The sequence below is a fragment of the Balaenoptera physalus genome (genome assembly GCF_965194825.1).
Source record: "Balaenoptera physalus genome assembly, chromosome: 3".
NCBI classification, from domain to species: Eukaryota; Metazoa; Chordata; class Mammalia; order Artiodactyla; family Balaenopteridae; genus Balaenoptera; species Balaenoptera physalus.
In genome coordinates, this window is record NC_138890.1 from 18,015,238 (window position 1) to 18,039,397 (window position 24,160).

Here is a 24,160-nt window from a genome sequence, read left to right on the forward strand (position 1 = left end):
TAAGTCTTTGAAACCAGGCATATGTTCTATACTTACAGAACATCTCAGTTTGGACTAAGTACATTTCAAGTGCTCAGTAGCCACATGTGTCTAGTGCCTGCTGGACTGGACAGTGCAGCTCTAGATGGAAGATATCAATGCAGGGATACTGTCTCTTAAAAATCGTGAAAATTTGTTATTGGCTATAAATGACCAAACAACTTATTAAAGAAGGCTTGAACTGAGAAGGCATTTATTTTTTTTTTAATTAACAAGGCTACTGGAGGTAGGGGAAACTCCTATGCCTTTTAAAATGTAATCTGTTAAAGGTCTTGAAAAGGGTATGAAAGACTCCTGCAGTTAGGTTTTTGCAGATTTCTCCCTTGATCTGACAGTCCGCTTTGGTATACTTTATGTTCTCCATGGGGCATGAAGGACCATGACCGCTATCCTCACCGTGGTCGCTTCCATCACTTTAGAGTGACACACTTCCCAGGGTAGGAAGAGTGGGCTCAAGGTCCACTGTTCCTGGAATCTGACCAGCCATAAAGTCCTTCATTGTCATTTCTGTACTGCAGGCCTTGTACATTGTGTGCAGTTCGATTTTATTTTGTGAGACTGAGATTCTCTCTCTTTGAGTAGAGGAGTTAACCCTTCGCATAATTTACTATGCCTGATGTGCCTCATCTTATTATGACTTGACTTTCTTCATACTGCGTGGGGTCAGACCACAGAGTCCAGAATTTGGCTGCCAGGGTGAGAAGCTGGACTCCTAAGGAGCCAAATACCACTGGCTACTCATGCCACTGAACTGCCTTAAACCTCAGTGTCCTTATCTGTGAAGTGGGATCCTCATAGCTCCACCTCCCCATGTGTCCTTGGACTAAGTGAGATAATTTCGTGTAAAGTGTTCCCGAGCTGCCTGGCACAGGCACTTGCTCAGTCCACACTGGCCGGCACCATGGGGCTCCTTCCTTCCTCACCAGCTCTCCTTTCAGGCACCCCCTTATTTTTCCATCTCAGGTCTTTGTGCCTGGGGGCTTTCTAATCCTGGTGCATAGACCCGTGCATGCTGCTAGGAAAGACGGTTCCAAGTTTGACAGCAAAGGGAAGTAAGAAGGGCAAGACTGCTCAGTTAGAACAGCAGCTACATGGCACGAGAAGAGGAGGACACGGGTGGTTTCTGATGCTTTGACATCCAGGGCCTTGCTGACCTGGGGGGAATTGCTCCTCCCAGGGTCAACCAATTCCTAGAGACAGTAAACAACTCATTCTGGATCATATGCTCTTCAAATGCAAACCAACCAATTCAGAGTCCACACCCCCAGCCACCTCCTTCATTGGGCTCTCACACTGCAGCCCACTCTCCCCTGTGCAAATCACCGAGGGCCAGGTACCAGACAACAAGGGGCAGCCCCAATGCTCCAGAGCCCGCTGAGAATTATTCACACTGGCCAATCCTAAGCCTGCTTACCCCGCCTCACCTGGTCCTTCCTTTGGAAACCACAATAAAGGTGCTCGCCCACAGTTTCCCTCTCCTTCCCTAGGCCTCCTGACAAACCATGGTGTTTCCCCGTGCAGCCCTGCATGGCCAGAAAGAAACTCTGGGTAAAAAACCATGGCAGTCACCTGCTGATCTGTTGGTCTCACCAAACTTGAATAATAACAAAACCTAAATTTTAGCCTCCAGGCAAGATAGCGGGGGTGGGGGGTGGGGGGCGAGGCTGGTGTGGCTTTAGGGCAGCCGCACCTTTTTCGGCAAGATCTCAACACTTTGGATGTCACCAAGTTGTTGCCACTGTCATATGAAGTTATCAGCAGACAGTCCACAATTAATATAGGTACAATTGGTCATGTAGCTCATGGGAAATCTAGGGTTGTAAAAGCTATTTCTGGAGTTCACACTGTCAGGTTCAAAAATGAACTAGAAAGAAATATTACAATCAAACTTGGCTTTGCTAATGCTAAGATATATAAGCTTGACGACCCAAGTTGTCCTCGGCAAGAATGTTATAGATCCTTTGGAAGTAGTACACCTGATGAGTTTCCTACAGACATTCCAGGGACCAATGGGAACTTCAAATTAGTCAGACGTGTTTCCTTCGTCGACTGTCCTGGCCACGATATTTTGATGGCTACTAGGCTGAACAGTGCTGCAGTGATGGATGCAGCTCTTCTGTTGATAGCTGGTAACGAGTCTTGTCCTCAGCCTCAGACTTCTGAACACCTGGCTGCTATTGAAATCATGAAACTGAAGCATATTTTGATTCTACAAAATAAAATTGATTTGGTAAAAGAAAGCCAGGCTAAAGAACAGTATGAACAGATCCTTGCATTTGTACAAGGTACAGTAGCAGAAGGAGCTCCTATTATTCCAGTTTCTACTCAGCTAAAATACAATATTGAAGTTGTCTGCGAGTACATAGTAAAGAAAATTCCAGTACCCCCAAGAGACTTTACTTCAGAACCCCGACTTATTGTTATTAGATCCTTTGATGTCAACAAACCTGGCTGTGAGGTTGATGACCTTAAGGGGGGGTGTAGCTGGTGGTAGTATTCTAAAAGGAGTATTAAAGGTGGGCCAGGAGATAGAAGTCAGACCTGGTATTGTTTCCAAAGATAGTGAAGGAAAACTCATGTGTAAACCCATCTTTTCCAAAATTGTATTGCTTTTTGCAGAGCATAATGATCTTCAGTATGCTGCTCCAGAAGATCTTATTGGAGTTGGAACAAAAATTGACCCCACTTTGTGCCGGGCTGACAGAATGGCGCAGTTGGAGCTTTACCTGAAATCCTCACAGAATTGGAAATTTCCTATTTCCTGCTTAGACGGCTTCCAGGTGTACGCACTGAAGGAGACAAGAAAGCAGCAAAAGTGCAAAAGCTGTCTAAGAATGAAGTGCTTATGGTGAACATAGGATCCCTGTCGACAGGAGGAAGAGTTAGTGCAGTCAAAGCTGATTTGGATAAAATGGTTTTGACTAATCCTGTGTGCACAGAAGTAGGAGAAAAAATTGCCCTTAGCCAAAGAGTTGAGAAACACTGGCGTTTAATTGGTTGGGGTCAAATAAGAAGAGGAGTGACAATCAAGCCAACAGTAGATGATGACTGAAGAATTAAATAATAGATTTGGATGGAGTTGGAATTTCTCTTAACAACCTAGGGGTATATTTTCAAAACAATAGTGAGGAATTAATTGCATAGCTCATTACCTTAGGAGTAGCTGTAAGGTTATTCTCATTTTTTGGTGATGAAAATTTAACCTCTAGTACTAAAATAGGGTCTACAATAAATGTAAAAATTGGCATAATGTTGGATTGAATCTACATTTTACCAGAAATTAATCATTCCCAAATAATGCCTAAATTATATATCAGTGCAGGTTTGAAAGGAAACTGCTACAACCAGCCTTTGCTGTAGCACACATACCACTGAACCTGTTTGAGATAAAATTTTTCTTCTTAAAAAAAAAAACCCTAAATTTTAAAAGGAGTGAGGCTGAAAGGAGAGTAGGCGTGGCTCACAAGCTCCTTGTTTCTTGTAGGAACCACAGGGCAGCCAGGGAGAGGCAGGGTGGTTTTGGCCAACTCAAAGGCTTTTATAGGAGGCCTGCACCCCACTGGAGGGCCCCATTCATCCCACAGAGGCGGGGGCTCTGGTGTGCCTGGAAGGCACCAGCCTGCAGTGCCCACTCACCTTCCCGTAGCTCAGCAGGATTATCCGCACCAGGACGACATTGATGTGGGCCCCCAAGGACTCATCGTGATAAATTTCATTGACCTGAAAGACAATCAGGGACGTGTCAGCAGAAACCACAGGCCCAAGGACCAGCTCTGGCTTTGCAAATGGCATCACCACCCAGCTAGGCCCCAGGCCAGGACCCTGGGACCCAGCCCCACTCCTTCCTCTTTGCCACACTTTATACCCAGGCATCACCATCAACTCTGAATCCATCCCTTCCTTTCCCTCTGCTCCTCCGGCCCCCCTTACAGCCAACCCAACCCCTGCCAGGATATTGCCTCTCTCTCCTCAGCAGCCCCTCCCACCAACTCAGGGATTCTCCATCTGGAGCCTACACTGGGATGGGGACCTTGACCACTGGAAATGCAACATGGCCTTTCCTTCAAGGGTGAACACAGGCCACAAACCCCAGTGGCAGGGGCAATGCCGGGACTGTCACTGGCGGAAATCACTCCTCAGTTGCTGCTGGTGGTTGTGAGATGTTGTCTACACTCATCACAGCTTGGAAAGGGGGGTCATTTTAGACACACCACCAGATCTAATTTTTAATGTGTTAATTAAGAACAGATATTGCTATATCACAAAGGTGCTTTCTGTGTTCTGTTTTGATAACTGCGGCTCATACTTGTGGCTTCATTTGTATTTCTTCACTCTTTTATTATCATGTATTTTATTTTTTACATGTACAAACATTATTGGAGCAGGTGCCCATGGGCCTCACCAGATGTCAAAGGGGTCCACTGCACAAGAAAGGTGAGGAACCCTCCCTTCCCCACAGCACAGCCAGCATGACTTTCTGGAAACACTGGTCAGGTTAACCCTGGGCTCAGGGCCGACAAAGCCTTCCTTCCCATCCTCACACGCTCTCAGGATCTTACCTGGAACAGCTGCCTCGTTGCCACCCACTTCATTCGTTCGCTTCCTGACAAAACCCTACGAAGGGCCCCCAGGTCTGATCTGCTTCCCAGAGAGCACCAGGGTCCTTTGCTTCCTGAGTTCTCTGCGTTCCCAACGGGACTGTGCGTTGCATGGCCACCTGTATTTTCCCTGCATGTCTCCAGCACCCAGGACGCAGCAGCTCACAGCAGATACTCAGGACACACTCGTCAAAAGAACCGATCCACTCATACCATCACTCAGTGGAGAGGCACGAACTGGCCATGCAACCCCTCCCTGTATGCAGACCGAGCCCAGAGGCTGCTGACCTACCCTTTGTGAGGGTAGACCCCGCCAAGCGTGCCTCCCAGAGCCCACTCTGTCATCTCAGGCCAGTGCCATACTCCCCCTGAATCCCAGCTTTTAGAATTTCTATCTGAGCAATGGTAATTGCTGCCTATAAACAGTAGGAAAACCCTTTGGGAAATCTGAGAGTTAGCAAGGAAAATCAATTCGTGATGGATGGGACAGGCAGGCACAGGGGGCAGGCTAGACAAGGAGCCTGGTGGCTACTGTCACCGTTGCTGTGTGTTGAGACGGCACCAATGGGAAGGCAGAGCTAATGTGCACGGCGGGGTCCAAGGAGGCCACCAGCCAGCCCTAAGTGCAGCCCCTGCCGGAAGCCTCCTGCCCACAAATCTACCTTCCAATTATAATTTGTTTCTCTGCCCCCGACCTGGCTTTCCTTCAGGGAAGGGATGACTGATAGCCCTATGGGATGGTCACTGTGACTCGGTGCATGAGTCTGGAGAGGGTGGACGCTGGCACTGAGAGCCACCTGCCAGACAAGGTGACACCTGCAGCTGACAAGGTGGAGCCCTGAGAGGCTCTGCCAACTCACCCCTGCCGGGCCTTCCCTTCTGTACAACAAGGATGACAGTCCCCATGTCACAAAGCTTTGTGAGGACTAGACTTCCGCACATGCATGATGGAATGATGTTGGTGAAAACAGGAAAACTGTATTAGTCACTGCTGCTAAGTCATATCACCCCGCAGTCCCCCATGAGGTCACAGTGACCGGGTGCACACCCCCTAAACACGGAGGTCCTTGCCCACTTTTGAGGGTCAAACTAGACTTTTTGGTCCACAGTGAGACAATAGCCCTAAAAACTACTTTTTCTTAAGAGAGAGGATTTTTTTGTCTCTGAAGTATCGCTTTATCTCTCACAAGCAGAGCCTTGCCAATTTGGCTCACGGAGTTTGACTGAAAGTCGTGTTGTAGAAAGGAAGAAGGCAGTGACACAGGGAGGTCCTGCTGCATCTGGGGCTGGGTTGGGGGAGGGCGGGCAGGAGAGGAGAGAGGGGAGAGAGACAGGAGTGAATGGCCAGCTTCACTTTACTCCCTAACTCTGACTCCCAGGTCATGCTTCGAGTGGGGGGTTGGGGCGGGGCAGAGAGGGTAAAAACAGCCCCGATGTTTGGGAAGAAGATGAAAACAGAGAGAGCTTGAACCTGCTCTCTGGGACCTGGGAGGGGACAGGTTCATGTCAAGGAGGGGTGGCTTCAGAGAGCTGAAATGGAGTCCGGCTCCCAGCTATGCCTAGGGCATCCAGGGACAGTGGCAGGATAGATTGTTATTTGGCAGGAATTCAGGGCTGAGTTCAAAGAATTACCTCATTTTATGCTCCCAACAGCACTTTGAGGCCAGAAGCAGGGGTGTCAGCCCCTCCTGAGAGATGAGGAAGCTGAGGCTGGTCCCCAAGGGAGGAAGGAGATGCAGGGCTTCTTCTCGGTTCCTGGCCCAGACCCTGCCCATCGGGGCCCAGGATCCTCCTGTTCTCCTGGTCCCACCACTGGGGCCGATGGCAGTCGTTCTCATCTCGGGTAAGGGGTCTTGTGTCCTTCTTGGATGCTGGGCAGGTCTGACCCTGACTCCTGATTCGAGAAACAGGAGGGCGCCAGAAGCCTAGGATCCCCACCACCAGGCGCTGGACTCTGCAAGGCAGAGGCCCTCCTCCTGCTGGGGGTGAGGGCCAGGCAGTCAGAGCCAGGGGGTGCCAGGCTGCTGAGCGAGGGCCCAGCTAGGGAAGGTCTGTCTTCTGAGTTGCCCATCGGCCACCAGCTCCTGTCAGTTGGGCTGGGCACCCTGACTCTGGCCTCGGAGACCAACTGGGCCTCCGGGACCACTGAGGAGCTAGACAAGGCACGTCTGGAGCACGCCCAGCAGATAGCCAGCGAGGAGGCCAGGCCTGCTCTCGAGATGCCCCAGCCCTGCCCTCCCTGGTAGCCTTCCACTGTGGTGCACCTTTCACTGTTTTCTCCTGGGAAGCCTCCGCCCTTCCACACGGGGACACAGCTGCACACAGTTTGCTCCTCTTAGGGAGGAAGGGCTTCGAGCTGGGTGTGCCCCAGCCTCGCCCGACAGCACAGGCACCTCTTGGCAGCTGCTGGACCTTCTGGGTGGTCCCCAACCTGGATTCCCACTCACAAGCCCTCCCGGTGGCCTGACCTGAGGCCCGGCCCCCCGCAGCCCCCTCCCAAGCAGGTGGGACCCCCACGGTGACCAGGTGGCCTGGGACGTCTTCTTGCTCATTACGGTGGTGTGGCAGAATCCCCCCACTTGCAAACGGGTTCCCCTCTGGTGTCTGGCTCCCAATCCCCACGTTGCGACTCATCAGGAACAGAAAGGCCAGAATGCAGGGCCATGCAGGAGGCCGGCTCTGCTGAGGAGTGGGCCCTGTCCTGCCCCGCCAGGGCCACGCCAACTTTTCAGGGGGCTGTGAAATTGCCATAGCCCCCTGAGGCCAGCTGCATCCCACTCTCCACAGGATGCTGCCGGTGAGGCCAGAAGCCAGCAGGGCCCGCTGTGGTGTAGAGACCCCCGGGAATAAGTAAGATGCCCAGTAAAACACTTGCCTCCATAATAGGGACACAGCTACAACATTTCTGCCAAGCAGAGAGCTAACAGACATGGCACAAAGAGCCACAAAGACAGAAGGCTGCATCCAAACATCTCCCTCCCAACTCCCCTTCCTCCCCTGACTCCCATTCCATCTCCTCCACAGGCAGACAAGGAAGCAGCACCTTCCCACCTCGTGTCCCCCCTCCCCGCCACGCATCGTTCTTCACGATGGTCGCCACTCAGGAAAGGTCTGACCTCCTGCTTCCTCTGCCTGAAACCCTCAATGGCTCCCCGGTGCCTTCAGGAACAGGCCTCAGCCCTCAGCCTGGCACTTGGGGCCCTCTCTAAGCTGGCCCTGGCTGGCTTCTCCGAGCTCCACTTCAGCTACTTTCCTCCAGGAACCCTCACTCCTGACAGCTCTGCCTTCTCGGAAGCCAGCTGCCCTCTCCCGCTGCTTGTGCGATGGTTCATACCTGGAGTTCCCTCTCCAGCTTCTGAATTCTTGAAATACAAGAGCATTTGAAAAAACAAAGAGCAATCGATGTATTTCAAAGGAGGAGGGCAGTTACCACCTTGGTACCCTCCCCCTACTGCCACCACAGGTCCCTCCCACTGCAACTGGGATAAAATCAAAGTCCTGCTCCCTCTTCTCAGGTTGCCCTCACCTTGCTCACCATGGTCCAGTCACTGACCTGTGAGCTCCTTACGCAGGGAGCCCGTCCCTACCTCAGGGCCTTTGCACTTGCTGTGCCCTCTGGTTTCTCATCCTCCTCCCCAGCACGACTGTCTCCTGTTCAAAGTGAGCCCTTAAAGTAGTTGCTCCCGGACTGGACTATGCACTTGATGTGGAGGCACCCCTCCTCCTCGGTCACTGCTGTGTCCCTAGCAGTGTCGAGCACACAGTAGGTGCTCAGTAAAGAGTTCTGAATGGGCGAATGAGTGAATAACGTTGGTAAACGTGCAACAAGAGGAAATGGGCAAAATGTGTGACAGCAGCAGGGTGCACGATGCCCTGTAATGATCAAAAACCCAGCTAAGTGCCCAAGTGCCTCCCCACCCCCACCTGCCCTCCCGAGGCCTGTGTGCTCACCTCTGCCCAGACCGCAGGAGGAGGGGAAGCAGGGACAACGTCCTTGAGCCCTGTCTGAGAAATTGATCCTGGAATCTTTAAACCTTGGGGAAAAGGTTCAAAGCCGCAGCCCTTCTCTCTGCAGAGAGAGGCCAAGAGCTCTCTTGTTTGGGGAAATACATCGTAATGCGCCTTTTGCTTATGCAAAGATGCAGCCAAGTTTCTGTTCTGGAATAGACAATAAGGAAGGACACAGGCTCTGCATGATAATGTAAAAGTTTGCTTTCTTTGTGGCAGAGTTCTGCCCTGGGCGACCAGTGAGCCCTGGCAGGTGCCCTGAGGCTGCTGGGCAGAGGTGACTTTCTCCCCTGCCAGGGTGGAGGGACAGGTCAGGACAGAGGGGGGCTGGTCCAGGTCGTGGGGCTCCTACTGAGGCAGGTAGGGGCAGAGGGGCTGTTTGGGTTCCCAACCCTTACGCCCAACTTTCAGGAGAGTTACCACCTCTTCCCTTGAGCCAAGCTTTGGCAACTAAGAAGGAGCCCGAGCACCCTGGGGGGAGAAGCCAGGCCTGGAGGAGTCAGTCGTGAGGCCTCAGGAGGTAGGCACGTAGCCCGTTTTGCTTTGTGGCTTCTCCAGGAACCCTTGACATAACTGGGAAGAAGGCTGGTCTCTCTGAGCCCCCCAGGAGAAGGCTTGGACCGCCACGGTGGAGGTGGAGGTGAAGAAAGTGCTGTAGAACCTGGGGCAGAAAGTCTGTGGGCTTCCAGTGAGTATTTTCATTCGTGTCCATCTCATGACACATAAACGGGACTGCAAAAGCCCAGTCTCATTGTGAGAATAAACATTCCCTTTGCAGATCTTCTTTACCACTCGTTTCTCAGCAAATGCTTCATAGGCAAAGCAAGAACAAACTGGCCTCTGCTCAAAATATCAAACTGTCATGAAATGCAAATGGGAAGGACAGGAATTACTAAGGTCGTACTGTGCACAAAAATGGGAGGCAGGTGGAGCCCCTTCTTCAGCCCCCAGGACCCCCACTGTGACTCCTCTCACAAAGGTGAAACCGTTCAGTCCCCAATCCTGCATGAGGCCACACTCTCCTGGGCCTGGGGACATCTCTGCAGGTCCCCAGGGTGGGGACGGGCTCCTCCACCCCCAGGCAAGTAGGTCGATGCCCAGAATCTAGGTTGGAGGCTCAACAAATGTTTACTGTGCAAATGAAGGAACAAAGCTGTCTTAAACAACTGCCCATGTTGGCGCCGATTACTTCCAAGAAGCTGCCCATACCTCGTCACTTCGTCAGGTTGCATGGGTTCCAGGGTGGGCTCGGCCGCCATCTTACCCTGTGACTTGGGCTTGGTACTTTGCCTGTTTGAGCCTCAGTTTCCTCATCTGTGAAATGGAGGCAATACTAGTTCTAGCCCCTCAGGCTGTATCGAGGACCGACCTCAACACTATATTTAAAGCATCCAGCAAAATCCCAGGCACACAGCACAGACTCAGTAGAGCCGTCATCAAATGACAGAAGGTCAAATACCCTGAGTCCTTTCTCTGGGCCCACCCTGGGCTCTCCTCAGGGCCACCGGGAAAGGCCTGCCTGGACCGCAGGGCACAGCCAGGTTGTTTTCCAGAGCCCGTGCCGGGACTCACCAGGTATCCGTGTGTGACCCAGACCTGGGGTTCTCCCTGCCAGCTCCACCACAGGGTAACCACCAGCCACACCACCACTTGGGGCCCAACCTTCCCACTCACCACCCGAGAACTCATCAGAAAGGGATAATGCTGCAGAACAGGGCAGGACGGACCCTGCTGAGGCCGCAGGACACAGAATGACTCATCTGAGGCCAAAGGCTAGAGCCCACTGTCCCCCCAAGGCCAGTTTGGAGGGCGCTGACAGGAAGCAGCAGAGAGAAGGCAGGGATCTTGATTCCTGTTGGCAGCGGCCCTGGCCCTGGTGAGCCCTGGGATGTCACCCATGAGCTCCTCAGCCCTCCCTGACCAGAGCCCTGAGGGTCCGGCTTGGAGTCTCCTCCAGAGGAAGCACCCCAGGGAGGCCCCTGGTGGCGACACCTCATGGCATCCTCACCGGCCCCCCACCCCATCCCTGTCTCGGGGCCTGTGAGCACGACCCCACCCCTGTGATGTGAGCAACTGGGCACCAGCATGTCATTTGAAAAAACTATGATTTTTCGTCCCTCCTATAATTCATATTCTTCTGCTTCCCTATCACCATGTGACCCAAGGAAAGAAAGAGGGAAAATGCCACCATGGGGAGGGGGGCCATGGCACCTGGGAGGTCCCTGGGGAGGGGAACAGGGGAGAAGCAACTGCCCTGGTTGATGTAGGTTAGGGGAGGAGGCTGAGGAGAGGCAGGAAGTCAGACCCAGGGTTATGGCCCCCAACCCCTGCTGCTGCTCCTCACACACCTTTAGGGTCAAACATAGATCCTGAGAGCTACGGGCCCTGCTCCCCACTTGGACCCTAAGATGAGACCACATCGCAAGAGCAGAGTGCCCTCCCAAGGTGGCTCTAGCAGGAGGTGAGAAACGGGAGGGGCTCCTGTGAGTAAACTGGCCTCAGTAGTGGCCTGGAACCGCCCCCCCCCCAGCCCCTGAGAGGTGAGTGTGGGCTTCAGAAGCTCCTGCCTACACTGGTTGGGGTGGGAGAGGCTTCAGAGTGGATGGGTCTTCACGGCACCAGACCTGGACCAGGTGGGGCTCAGCATACCTGAGCAGTCCAGGTGAAGAGTCTGGGGCCAGACCTGACAGCAAAAACGGCGAGGATTCAGGCCAGCCTCTCCCCACTGCCACTAGGGCCCCAGGGTCCCCCACGTGATGAGGAAGAAGGGAGGGATCCTGCCTACCAGGCACTGACACAGAACAGACTAAGGAAACCCTGACCGTTCACACTGTCACCTGTGCCTCTGGCAAAGGCAAGGGGCTCACCAGGAAAGGTGAACCTCCCAGCAAAATTCGCAAGCTTCAGAGCGACCCTCCTTGCAGCACCACAGCTCACTGCCAGAGCTGTCTGCTGCGAATATAGCCCTCCTCCAGAGTGAAATCCCTCGGCACGATTCCTAACACCCAGAATGTAAGGAGTCACCTCGGAACACAGTGGGAAACACTCCTGTCCTCCATGCATCACACGGCCCCTCGCACCACGAGATTCTGTTTGAGTCGCCGCACTCTCTTGCCAGCCTCTGTCCCCGGGCAGGGCAGTGTGTTAACCACCTGGGCCCAGGCTGGGAACGGGCGCCCGGAAGCGTGGAAGAAGAGAACAAATAGGCAGCTGAGAAGATGGATGAACGTACCCTGCTGCACAGGGAGCCCAGAACCAAAGGCAGAGGGGCTGAGTTCTCGGACACGCAAGTACCTGCCCCAGGTCACTTCAGGGTCAGAAGGGCCACGGGAGCCCCCAGGGCCCGTCTCATTGCTAGGCATGAGGACTGCCCCACCCCCGCACCTGGCTGCCTCCCACTCACTCTGCCGCGTACAGGGGACATTCCGCCAGAACTTGCTAGGCTCACTTGGATGCTGCTCTCCTCCAGCCCGTTCCCTCTGCTGCACCATCACGGCCTCATATCCCTTCATTTGTTTGTTAGTCTGCTAACTGCCACCTCCCTCCACTGGGCCTGTCTGTGTCCGCTGAGAGCTGGGGGCTCTTCTGCATCCTTAGCTGTTGCATCCTCAATGCCTAGAACCCAGCTGGCTCCCAAAGCTTCAGGATCAATCCAAGCTCCCCCGTTCTGGCCAGCTCTACCCTCCGAGGCCTCCCTGCCCTGCACCCCCATGCCTGTCCCACTCCAGGCCTCCCGTTCCCGGGACACACTGAAGGTCTACACAGAATTGCACCCTCCCCACCTTGTCCAGGTGTTCGGAAGTGCCAACTTGTGGTCAACCAGCTCAAGGCTCACCTCGACTCTGACCTCCCCAGCCAGGCCCTTGTCCTTCCGGCTGCGCTAAGGCAAGCCAGTGTGTCCCCAAGAGAGCCAAGCTTCTCGAGGACAAGAGCTGGGCTGGTCTGGCAGATGTCGTGGATGAAGGAACAAGGGCTGCACCTCGTTGGTCAGCTCTGACCTTCCCAGACCTGTGCCAAGTGCCTCCTCACAGCACTACATTTCACCTCCTGCACCCTGCAAGTGAGCATTACTACCCCCATTTACCTACTGGGGAACAGAGGCTCAGAGAAACTGGGAGATTCACCCACGTGAGCATGCATGGGAACCAGGGCAAAGGCTTTGGGGAGCAATTTGGCAAATCTGCTGAAATTAAAACTGTACATTCCTACGACCTGGTGATTCAAACTTCCAGCATCTATGGTGGAGACAAACAGCCTTGAGCATCAAGGAAGAAGGGCCAAGAACACTTATGCTACTGGTACTTCTTTTCCATGGACAGATAAAGCCTATTTTTCTAAAAAATATTTATTTATTTATTATTTTGGCTGCGCTGGGTCTGAGTTGCGGCATGCGGGATCTTTTAGTTGCAGCATGTGGGCTCCTAGTTGCAGCATACACGTGGGATCTAGTTCCCTGACCGGGGACTGAACCCGGGCCCCCTACATTGGGAGCACAGAGTCTTACACACTGGACCACCAGGAAAGTCCCAGATAGAGCCTATTTTTTATGGGAGTCGGTGGGACCACAGTCACTCTATAAGAATTCATTTACTCATTGATTTGTTTATTCACAAGACATTTCCTCAACACCTACTCTGTGCCTGGCTCTTCGCCAGGTGCTGAACATGCAAAACCAGGTAAGCGGACCCTCTGAATCTGACATTAAATTTCTGGCATCTTTGTGTGAACCCCTAACCCCCCTGAGACATGCCACCAAAGGGCCCCCTGGGCAGTGGAGGAGAACTCAAGGGTCACTCAGCTGCAACTCCCGCAGCACAGGGGGCAGCCAAGGAGGCTCCTGGATGGGAGGGACAGCCAGACGGGAAGCAGTGTTCTCTGCTCTTCTGGCTCGGCTGTCACCTCCTTGCTGGAGCTTGCGGGAGACAAGCTCTGCAGCTGCCCAGAGCTGTCACCAAGGAGTGACACTACCCGGCCCTCCTCGTTCTGGGGACTCTCACTCCTGCTTTGATAACTGCCAGCTCCCCCAGGGAGGCCAAGGACAGGCTGCTCTGAGGCTTCCCTCGTCAGCTGTCGGGGGGCCTCCCAGAGTGGGGAGGGAGGTGTGGGGGAGTCCAGGGGGCAGGAGAGTGCCGCACACTTCAGGGAAGAAGAGGCAGAGGTGAGGACGGGCCTCGGCTCCCCCCATCAGAACGTTCTCCGCCTGCATCATCACCCCTGGGAGGAGGGGGCACCTACTGTCCACCCCCGTCCCCACTGGAATGTGACTTCATGCAGGCAGGGCCTCAGGGCTGCTCACACGACATTCCCAGCACCTAGAACTGTTGTCTGGCACATAGCGGGTGTCCTAGAGACATGCACTAAGTGAATGAGTGGGTGGGTGGGTGAGCAAACCCTAGAGAGAACAGGAAGACACAACAGATGAAGAAGCCAAGGGGAAAAGCCAGGAGAGTCATAGATGGAAAAGACAGTCGGGGCCGTGGGCAGCGTGGAGAGGAATGGTACCCAGGCCACACAGGTATGGGAATCCCATCTGCCACACTCTACCTGTGCCACCCAGCCTCTCTGAGCCTCAGTGACCTTACCCAGGAAAGGGAACCCCACAGGGACACTGGGGCAACATAAAGCCATCATATAAGTGCCTCCTTGCCTGAGGCCAGCATTTGTGAAAAGTCAGCCTCATTAGGCCATAGGGAGAGGCATTTCCAATAGTAAAAGGCATGAACCCCAAACTCCCTAAGAGAGATGTTTCTGTCTCTTTAGACCCCAAAGCAAACTCATGACTCCCCTGACAGTATGTTGGTGGATCCCAGGCCCCTTAGCCCGGCACAGAAGGCTTTGCCAACCTCATTCCTGCCTCTCCCCAAGCACCCTACACTCCGGTCGGGCCCAACCTTGCACTGTGATGTGGAGATGCCGCTGAGCCTTTACACCATGCTCCCCTCCTGGTCAACTCCGCCTCTGCATTAGGGGCAGCGCGAGGGGCCCTCATCTGAGGCGCCCTTCCCTGTGACCCTGTGGTACCTGCGTGATCAGCAGGCATATTAACCGGGATGAAATCACGTATTCCTTGCCCTGCGCCCCACCCCTCCCGTGCTCCAATCTCTCTGAGCATAGGGACACGACTGCCCGCCTCTGCACCCCAGTGCCCAGAGTGGGGCCCATTTAGACCAGCGTTCTGAGAGCGCCCAAGGAGCGAATACATGACCGGGGACAGCTCACACTTGAGGCATGCTCTGCATGTGCCCAGAGCGCCACTAAGCACTTTTCTGGTGTTTAACTTAAGCCATGCTCACAACAGCCCTAGGAGGTGGCACTAATTATCCCCCATCACGGCACACAGCAGGGCAGGGCAGGCAGTCGCTTCCTTTCTTCTAGGCCTGAAGGAACAATCCACCCGCTGACCGGCCAGTCACGTTCTGATTCACTAGTGCAGTATGAGGTCTTAATTTCAATTTGTTGCCAACGTTGAAAAGTAATTAGATTTCCTGTAAAAGTTGGATTTCCAGCTTCTCGGCGGGGTGGGGTGGGGAACTCACAAGAGTGTGCCTGTTTATTCCCAAATGACCACAAGTGAATGGAACCCAGGAGGGGCTCTCCAGAGGTGTAGCCTCTCCTGTCGCCCCAGTCTCCACCACTCCCTATTCTCCACAGCCTGGACACCCTGATTAGGCCTCCTGCCTGGTTCCTGTCAGCATCTGAGAGCGCTGCCCTCTTCTAAGTACTGTATCAGCCTCACACACTGCTGGCCCTGATAGTCGTACTTCCTGGTGGCACACAGGGCCATGCTCTCAGGCCAGCGGGACAAGCATGAGGAACAGGAACAGCGCCAGGAACGTCCGGCTGTGGCCACAGCACCAGCAGACCCTGGGGCCTGGGGAGCTGCCGTATGACAGTGGGAACTTCTTCTCCCCATCCTCACATCCTTTGCTATGGCCAGGCCCAAACCCAAATGTGTCCCTCTTGCCCCGGGAGCCCTGCTTGCTTCCCTTCAGCTTAAGGGAACCAAGTTTTAGTGTCCGGTTTCAGAGATGTTTTTCTCTTCCCCAGGAACCAGAGCCAGAGACACGTGAATGGGACTTGGGTCTGCGTTTTCCCCCTGGCAGGTTTGCAGCTCTGTGGCCAGTTCACGAGATCACCCCCAAGACAGCAGAAAACATTCCTGTCCTGTCGCTGCCTTCCCCACCATCACCACGTGTCCCCAGCATTCTTGGAAGTTGATGAGAACTGGAGCCCATGTGCCTCTGATTGTTTGCAAATCCTGGCAAGGCTTTGGTGAGCCCAGGCCAATTTCTGGATTAAATTAGAAAAGAAAAGAGGGAAAATATCTGAATCCTGGCACAGACAGAAATCATTCAATAAAAAATGTTTAAGAACATACTGTACAGAGGACTGATCCCACACTAGGAAGGGTCAAAGGGTATGGCGTCGGCTCTGAAAGCTCAGAAGCCCCTTTGGATCCCACGTTCTCCATGAGCCTAAGGAGTGTGTCTGCCCCTGACAGACGAGATGCTTGGGGTGGAGGGGATGGGGCAGGAATTCTTCCAGAACATGAGCAATTAGCCCAGGTGGGAGGGGCAGCTCTGCTGGCCCAGAGATCTTGCTCCTCCTACTATGTTGTTTTAAAATGCTCACTCAGTTGCTTTAAAAAGAATCCCCAAAGTGACCTCACAGACCCATTCAGCTGGCAAAGCTGGGGTGGGGGTGGGCTGGGGTCTGAGCAGGCAGAGGGTGGAGCTCAGCTCAAGTGTGAGATCCCTGCAATGGCCAGCAAGAAAGGGTTGCTCTGGCTGCAGGGGCTCAGAGGCCTGAAGAGGGAGAGAGGGAGCTTGTCTCCGGGGGGTACCTCTTGTCAGTGAGTGTGCCGGTCTTTCTGGATCAGAGTGTGTGGGAGGTTTAAAGATGAGGAAACCAAGTTCAGGGCAAGGCAGGAACTTGGCCAGGTGGGTAAAAGCCAGGATTAGGATGCAACTGCTTCTGACTCCATAGCTGGTCCTCATTCTATGCTCAACGCTTCCCTAACACGTATGCCTACGTGCACTGACAACAGTGGGAGGCAAATGCAACTATAAAGTGCTGGGGCCACAGCTCAAGGTGGGCACTAAGCAAGTAGAAGATTTCTTTACACCCTGATAGCGAATACTTCTTGAGAGCCAGACAGTGGCTTCGTGGGCCGTATGGTCTCTGTCCCAACTACTCAGCTCCACCATTGTAGTACAAAAGCAGCCACAGACAATTCATAAATGAATGGCATGGCCACGTCCCAATAAAACTTTATTTTCAAAAACAGATGATGGGCCGGATTTGGGCTATAGTTTTGGCAACCCTTCTTTAGATGCTCCAGTTTATCTTGAAAAATTCAGGCGAATTTTGCTTTAACTCAGTAATATGTCCCAGTTTACTTTCATATAAAATTGATGTTTTAAAATGCTTGCCATTTGGAAAAAGCGGCACTTTAGGGGAAGACACCTCACATCTGTACCGTGGCCTCAGCAGCCTCTGGCAGGCCTCCTGAGGGGACGTGCTCCCAGGAGCAAAGAGCCGTCTTCTGGGGCAGGTCATCCCCCAACACACTGGCCTGCCTCACATCTAGAAGGAGTGCAAGCGGACCAACAGCTCAGTCAGGCAGCAGCGCTAGGTCTCTACGGATCCTGAGAGGCCGAGCAACCACCAAGGCCTTTGGTTGCTCAGGGAAGAGTAGGATTGAAATTAATGCTTTAGTTAAATGCTACAAGCCATATAGGAAGCACTAGTCTTGTGCCTAAGTTTTATATTTCTTGAAGCCTTGGCATGAATAGGTTTTACTTTTAAAAGTGCATTTGTAAACATATTACTTTAATAATGGCTCTCGAGTCTTCCCCGAAGGCATTCCTCCCTGGCCTCCCATTCACCTGAGCCCAGAGAAGACCCACTGTCCACGCCTGACAAGGTAACTGGAGGTGCCGCGAACATGAGGGCTGCGTCACTGCATGGCTCCTTGGGGTGCCAGGCTCGCACCGCCACAGCGCTGAGTTTGCAAGCACAGACTAGCTCAAGGGCTGGCACCAGAGTCAGCAGCAGGCGCATTCAGGAGTGTTGACTGCCTCCCAGCCTGGGAGCTCCAGGCAAGGCAGGAAGCCCGTTTCCAAGGAAGAGGGGTCCACAGGACCGCAGTTCCCAGTGTAGAGGGGGGCCCTGGCAGGGGGGAGTTCCTTGTCCTCAGGGCTGAGCCTGGTGAAGGTCAGAAGATGAGCCAGAGTTGAAGACTCGGGAGGAGCAGGAACGGGATGGCGGCAGGGGGAGGCCAGCGCCGGAGAGGCACACCTAAGTAGGGGACCAAGGCGGGACCCAGCAGCAGTATGGGGCATGGGCCCTGGAGGAGCCAGCATGGCTGGAGGGGCCGCACATCTGCCAGTGCTCCCAGCTCCATCTTCACAGCCTACTGGTGGTGGGATCGAGACCCCCCTTCTCCCTCAAATGTGGATGAGGCTCTCCGGCAGCCTTCCCCAAGGGGTCCCAGCCTCTCTGGCCAGGTTAAAGGACCCTGGGCCCAGGACACAGGGCTTCATCCTGGGTTTGCCAGCAATCTCAAGGCTACGGTGTACAAGAGGTAAAAATCAGTGCAGAGGGCCCCAAGGGATGAGGCCTCAGCCCACAGCCTGGCCTCAGTGCTCAGAAGGCACCAGCTTTCTTCATCTGGGCAGAGAGCCGAGAGCGGTGGTAGATTTGAGCTGAGCCTCCAGACGAGTAGAGGATGGGGATGGGCCATAAGAACGGGCCCTGAGGCAAGAAGCACAGGCTCAGGTTCCTGGGTTCAGGGGCGAGTGACCAGGGCCCACACCCAGGAGGGCTCTGCACTTGGGCTTAACGCTCTGTGGTTACCATCTTGAAATTCATCATTTTACCTTTGAATTTGTGTTTTGTGAGTGAAATCTGCTGGGACAGGGAAGCCTTGGCTCACACGTGGTCCCACTTCCACAGGACAGGCTCCTGGCTTCCTACTCCCCACTCAGTGACCACTGCAGGGGCCTGCATGCAGGTGCAGGGAGGGTCAGGTGGACACATGTGCCCTGGAACATCTTGGCGCAGGGCATGACCTGGGTTGGGGCGGTCGGCCCGTGGGAAGGGGAGATGCCCTGTGTTCTTTCAGTGGCAGCTGTCGGGAGACAGGACAGGCAGCTGTCAGGCCCCGAGGGCACACCCTGCATCGCTGGCCAGGACCGGGGACCCTCAGGGAGTGCTCCCTCATGGCTCCACTCCCGGGGGGCCTCTCTTCCTCCTCCCAACCTTCTTAAGTCTGGTTGGTGCTTTGTCTGAACTTCTGGTCAGCCTGCCCTTCGGGCACAAGCCATAAAGTACAAATCTGTTTAATTTTGGTGATTCCCCATGCTAGTTAAATGTTCTAATATCTGCATTTAAAACAGGCCTTGTACAATATAAAGATGAATGGTAAAATGCATGATTATAATTAAAAATCCTAATTTTTCTTCACTTAGAGTAATAATAAATAGAAAAATTTTTTAATCTTGACAAGTTGAAAGACTGTATACGAAAGGAAAAGGCTTTGTATATGTACCTTTTATGACACTTTTTCCTGCTCTTTGAATAAGAGAACCACATTTTCAATTTGCACTTGGCCCCGGGAGTTTTGTACCCAGGAGACATTCTGGGTGTGGGGTTGCCGCAGCTGAATGCACAGCAAGAATGGTCAGGTGGTCAGTGAGGGCTGGGGTTTGGGAAATGATACTGCTGACAACAGGCCATGGGAGTCACTGTTGGGGGCAACCAGAAAGAAACTCCAGAAGATTAACTTCTGGAGAGGGCATGAAATGCCAACGACAGCCCCCAAGGGAAAAACCAGGGAGGAAAAGATCTCAGGACACGACTACACACAAAAATGTAAGCAATCAACAAACCAATCCCAAACAAAATAAAACAAAAGGCAAACAACAAAACTGGGGAAAACATTTCCCACGCAAACATCAGACAAAAAATTAACTTATTTCAATATAACAGTTCTTCGGATTAACACAAAAGAAGCTAAAGTCCCAGTGGCATAAAGAACATGAATAGGTCAATCATAAAAATACAAGATGATCACTGTTTTAAAAAATATATATATTTTTAAATGGGACCTCATTACCATCAAATACCTACACCTTACAACAAAAAGTATATCCCTGTTGTAGCTATCAAACTGCCACAGCTAAAAAGGATTTGGCAGTGTGAAGAGGTGAGGAGATGGGCATTTACTCAATGGAACATGAATAGGTGAAAATGAACAGAAAACTTTCTGACATAGAAAGCTTTAAACTGCACATAACTACTGACCAAGAATTGTACCTTTAGGAACTTAGTTTAAGGAAATAGTAAAGGATGAGTAATAGTTTCAGCTATAATGATATTCATTACTCTTAGTGGCCAAATTAAGATCTAAAAGGGAAATAAATTTTGTTACATGAGTCATATAAATAATCAATTACCTAAAAAGTATGCTACAGTCACGTGGTGCAATGTTATGCCATCATTAAAATGAAGTACTAGGCAATTATTGATAGGAGAAAACATTCACAAACCTATATGAATATATTCTAATTTTCCATCATAAATAGTATATGGTACATGTTAAATACAGCATATTTTAATAAACAAAGAATGTTACTTTTCTAGATTTGAGGAAGAAAAGAAGGAAACTGGACCTCGAAAGAGGTGCTTGAATGGGTTGGTGGGAGGGTTCTGAACACCATGAGACCCTTTCTACATCCAGGTGGTTCTCTCGAAATGCTCAGCAAATATTTCCAACCCTTCTGACCCTCCAGAGTCTGAGATGGAAAGAGGGATGGAATAATTCCCATTTTCCTATGAAAAAAGGGCATTAAATGTCTTGCCCATTAATGTTGGAAGGAAGTAGCACCTCTAGCAATTTCCTACTGCCCTTAGAGTCACATCCAAGTCCCTCTATTGACTGGCCTTCCTTGTCTCCAACTTCCCCTCTTACTTGGGCCCCTTGTTCCCCACATTGGCCCTATTTCACGGCTGACATAGAGTTGATGCCCAGTAAACATTTGCTGATCATACTGTATGGGCAGGAGCTGTGTGTATTAGAATAGGATGGGCTGTGTTGCAGTTAACAGAGAATCTACCACATTTCAGTAGCTTAATACAGTGAAGGCTGGTGTGTGTTTCCTTGCACACATCACAGGCTTATGCAGGTTGGGCGGCCCTGCCCTATTTTGTGGCTGCAGCTACTGGAACATGTGACTTCCAAGGTCACTGTGGCAGGGAGAGAGAGAGAGAGGGAGTGGACACACTGGCTCTCAACTGCCTTGGCCAAGAGGCGACCTATGTCATTTCCTTCCACATAGGCCGTTAGCTAAAACTAGCCACACAGCCCCAAAAATGAGGTGCAAGGGAGGCTGGGAAATGGAAGGGAGGGGAGCATGTGGATATTTGATGAACCTGAAATGTCGGTGTCACACCAGGACCCACGTTCCAGCCCAGGGTCTGCCACGAAGAGACCCCAAAGGGAGTCCTGCAAGCAGAATAACTGAAAGATGAGGGAGACCAAGCTGGCTTAGAGCTGCCAGGGCTGAGCCATGCCGACACCTGGCCTGACACGTTGGCCTCTGCTTCTCCTTGGAGCCCACATTCCCCAGGTCTTTTGCCATGGGGACCCCCACCAGGCCCTCCTCCCAGGGCCTCTGTGACCTCCCTCAGGGGACAGACTGTCCGCCCAGGGCTGGCCCCGAGCCTTGGGAGCTGGGAATACTTCCATCCTGGTCCTGGCTGTCCTCACTGCTGACCAAATGCCTCACTTGGAGCACAGTCTGGGCCGGCTGCCGCCACATCTGTCCTCCACGTTGCTGCTTTGGCTCCAAATGCTGGGAAGCCCCAAGACCAGCTGTGTGATTATAAGAAGAGGGAGCCCTACTCTGGCCAGGCCTTGTAGGGTCTCATGGGGCTCTGGCTGCAGCTTCAGGTGGGCCAGCACCTACCGGGTCTAAAGGCCCCCACACCCAGGGCCACCCACACCGCCATTTAGCGCCATGTGCTGGTCAAGTTCAGAGGAAGGGCACAGCAGGCAGAAAGTAGAATGGTGCTTCCCAAGGGCTGGGGAGAGGGGGCAATGGGAGTTATTGTTTAACGGGTACAGAGCGTCAGTTTTGTAAGATGAAGAGAGTTCTGGAGATGGGTGGTGGTGATGGGTGCATAATAATGTGAGTATACTTAATGTCACTGAACTGCTCCCTTATAAACAGTGAAGATGGTAAATTTTATATATTTTTTCATAATTAAAATTTTTAAAAAATTAAAACAAAAATTCTATTGGAACGTAATTAAATTAAAATTTCAGTTCTTCAATTACACGCCACATTTCAAGCGCTCAAGGGTCAGGGTGGCTAGCGGCTGTTGTATTGGACACGCAGAATTAGAGCATTTCCAGCAATGCAGAAAGTTCTACTGGACAGCACTGCTAAAGAAGCTCATCTTTTCTCAAATATTCCTGCTTCCTCAATCCCCCTCCTCCCCAAGACCACCAAAGGGCTCATGTGCCTTAGATCATCCCCAGGGACTCTTCCCAGGGCGTGCACGTACCCTGGGTGAAGACACTGAGCCTTAGAGGGTATTGTCAAGGCAACACAGGATCCAAGCAGGGGGCCTCATCTCCCTCAACCACACTGCACTCTTACAGTGGGAGCTCAGGTTGGAGGTACAGATACCCCCCACTGCCGTGTCTCCCTGAGCCCAGGAGTGTCCACCAGGCCCTCCGCTTCTGCAGGACCAGCCGCTGTGCCTGGAACAAGCACCACTTGCCGGATGCAACAGGGGAAAAAAGACACAGCCCAAGCACTCTATCTCAGCTCCTCCGATTCATCTCCTAAAATCCCCTTCTGTTATGATCAAATTTGTTTCAATTTAAGAATTTTTATATTTCTCATGCTTTTCAAGAAACTAACCAAACCACACCCTTATCCAAAATTGAGGTACAGTTGGATCACGGGGGTATAAATGAATAAATTGAAGTTAACTGGCAAAACCAAGACAAAGTTCTAGACTTCCTCCTACCAGCTCATGGGCATAAGGCGTGTGCGACAGAGGGACCCTCCACACCAGGGAAAAGGCGGATTTGATCCACCAGCCTCAGGAAGACACTCACACATTTATTTAGAGACTGTGAAGCACGTTCACCTTCATCATCTCATTTAATCCTCACCGACAACTCAAGATGAAAATTGTTGCCCATTTTAAAGATGAGAAAACCAAGGCTTGGAAGACTGAAGCCCATTCTCGGTGGCATACCTGGTAGTGGTGGGGTCAGGGGTAACCCAGGTGCAAAATAATAAGAAATCTATATCTGGTCTCTGCCCCTCGTTCCTGGCACAGACCTCCTAAAACACCTGTAATTTCCTTAATGATGGGGGTGCGAGGAGAATCTTTTGTTATTCATAATGTGCCCCTTTCAACCTTACCTGAGTTTATGTTAATGAAGGGATTCTTGGTGGGTCCCTAGATAGTTCAGGATGGGGGTTGGTAGCCAGAGGAACCAACCGTATGATTAGAGAGTTGGAACTTTCAGCCCCACCCCCAAGTTTCAGGGAGGAGAGAAAAGCTGGAGATTTTCAATCACCCATGGCCAGTGATTTCACCAATCATGCCTGCAAAATAAAACCTCCATAAAAACTCTAAACAATGAAGTTCAGAGAGCTTCCAGGTTGGTGAACACATCGAGTTGCTGGGACGGTGGTGCATCTAGAGTGGCCACGGAAGCTCCACGCACCTTCCCCATGCCTTGCCCCATGCATTCTTCCACTTGGCTGTTCCTCAGTTGTGTGCTTTATAATAAACCGATGATAGTAAGTAAAGTGGTTTCCTGAGTTCCGTGAACTGGTCTAGCAAATTATTGAACCTGAGGAGCTGGTTGGTAAGAAGCACAGCTGACAACCTGGGAGTTGAGCTCGGCATTTGAAGTGGGGCCCATCTTAGGAGACTGAGCTCTTACTCTGTGGGGTGTATGCTAATTCCGGTGTGAAGAAACAAGTAGTTTTCCTTTACCAGGATTCAGGACTCTCGAATTCCACAACCAGTCCTTTTGTCCACTGGGTTGGAGGGCAGTATAATACTTGGGGAAAGACATATATTTTGAAGGCAGACAAGATTTTATATCTACCAATTTTATAGAGTTAGTGTGAAGATTTCCAAAGATAATGCATGATAAGTGACTAGCACAAGCCTGGCACACAGAGTCACATATTAAGAGCTCAATATTTGTAGCCATCATGGTATTATTATTACTATTATTATATTAAAGGTACTTTTCAAAAATAAGTGAGATTAAGTGTGACAACACTCTCCAAAATAAAATAACATCTGCAAACGTTAACAGACCTCGGCCCTGCTTTGCAGATGAGATGGCTGCATTCCAGAGGGTCAATGACTTACCTAAGGCAGGTGGAGAGCAAGACAGGCCGGCAGGCAGGGGTCTCCTGGTCCAGTGACCAGCTCACTCATATCCTCCTTCTTGCCCCTAACCTATCTCT

The 24,160-nt window shown here is 52.0% G+C and overlaps 1 protein-coding gene and 1 pseudogene across 3 annotated transcripts in view; one reads left to right on the forward strand and one right to left on the reverse strand.

The window, feature by feature from the left end:
• The window catches only part of ADAMTS2 (ADAM metallopeptidase with thrombospondin type 1 motif 2), a 233,432-nt gene that overhangs the window by 69,148 nt on the left and 140,124 nt on the right, over positions 1-24,160 (reverse strand). For both annotated transcript variants that reach the window (XM_082453442.1, XM_082453443.1), the window contains one exon: positions 3,676-3,759. In XM_082453442.1, the coding sequence (XP_082309568.1) occupies positions 3,676-3,759 (84 nt within the window). The remainder of the gene's footprint in view (positions 1-3,675; positions 3,760-24,160) is intronic.
• On the forward strand, positions 1,972-3,638 carry LOC309656744 (eukaryotic translation initiation factor 2 subunit 3 pseudogene; annotated as a pseudogene). The gene has a single exon. The product of its transcript is annotated as a eukaryotic translation initiation factor 2 subunit 3 pseudogene (transcript).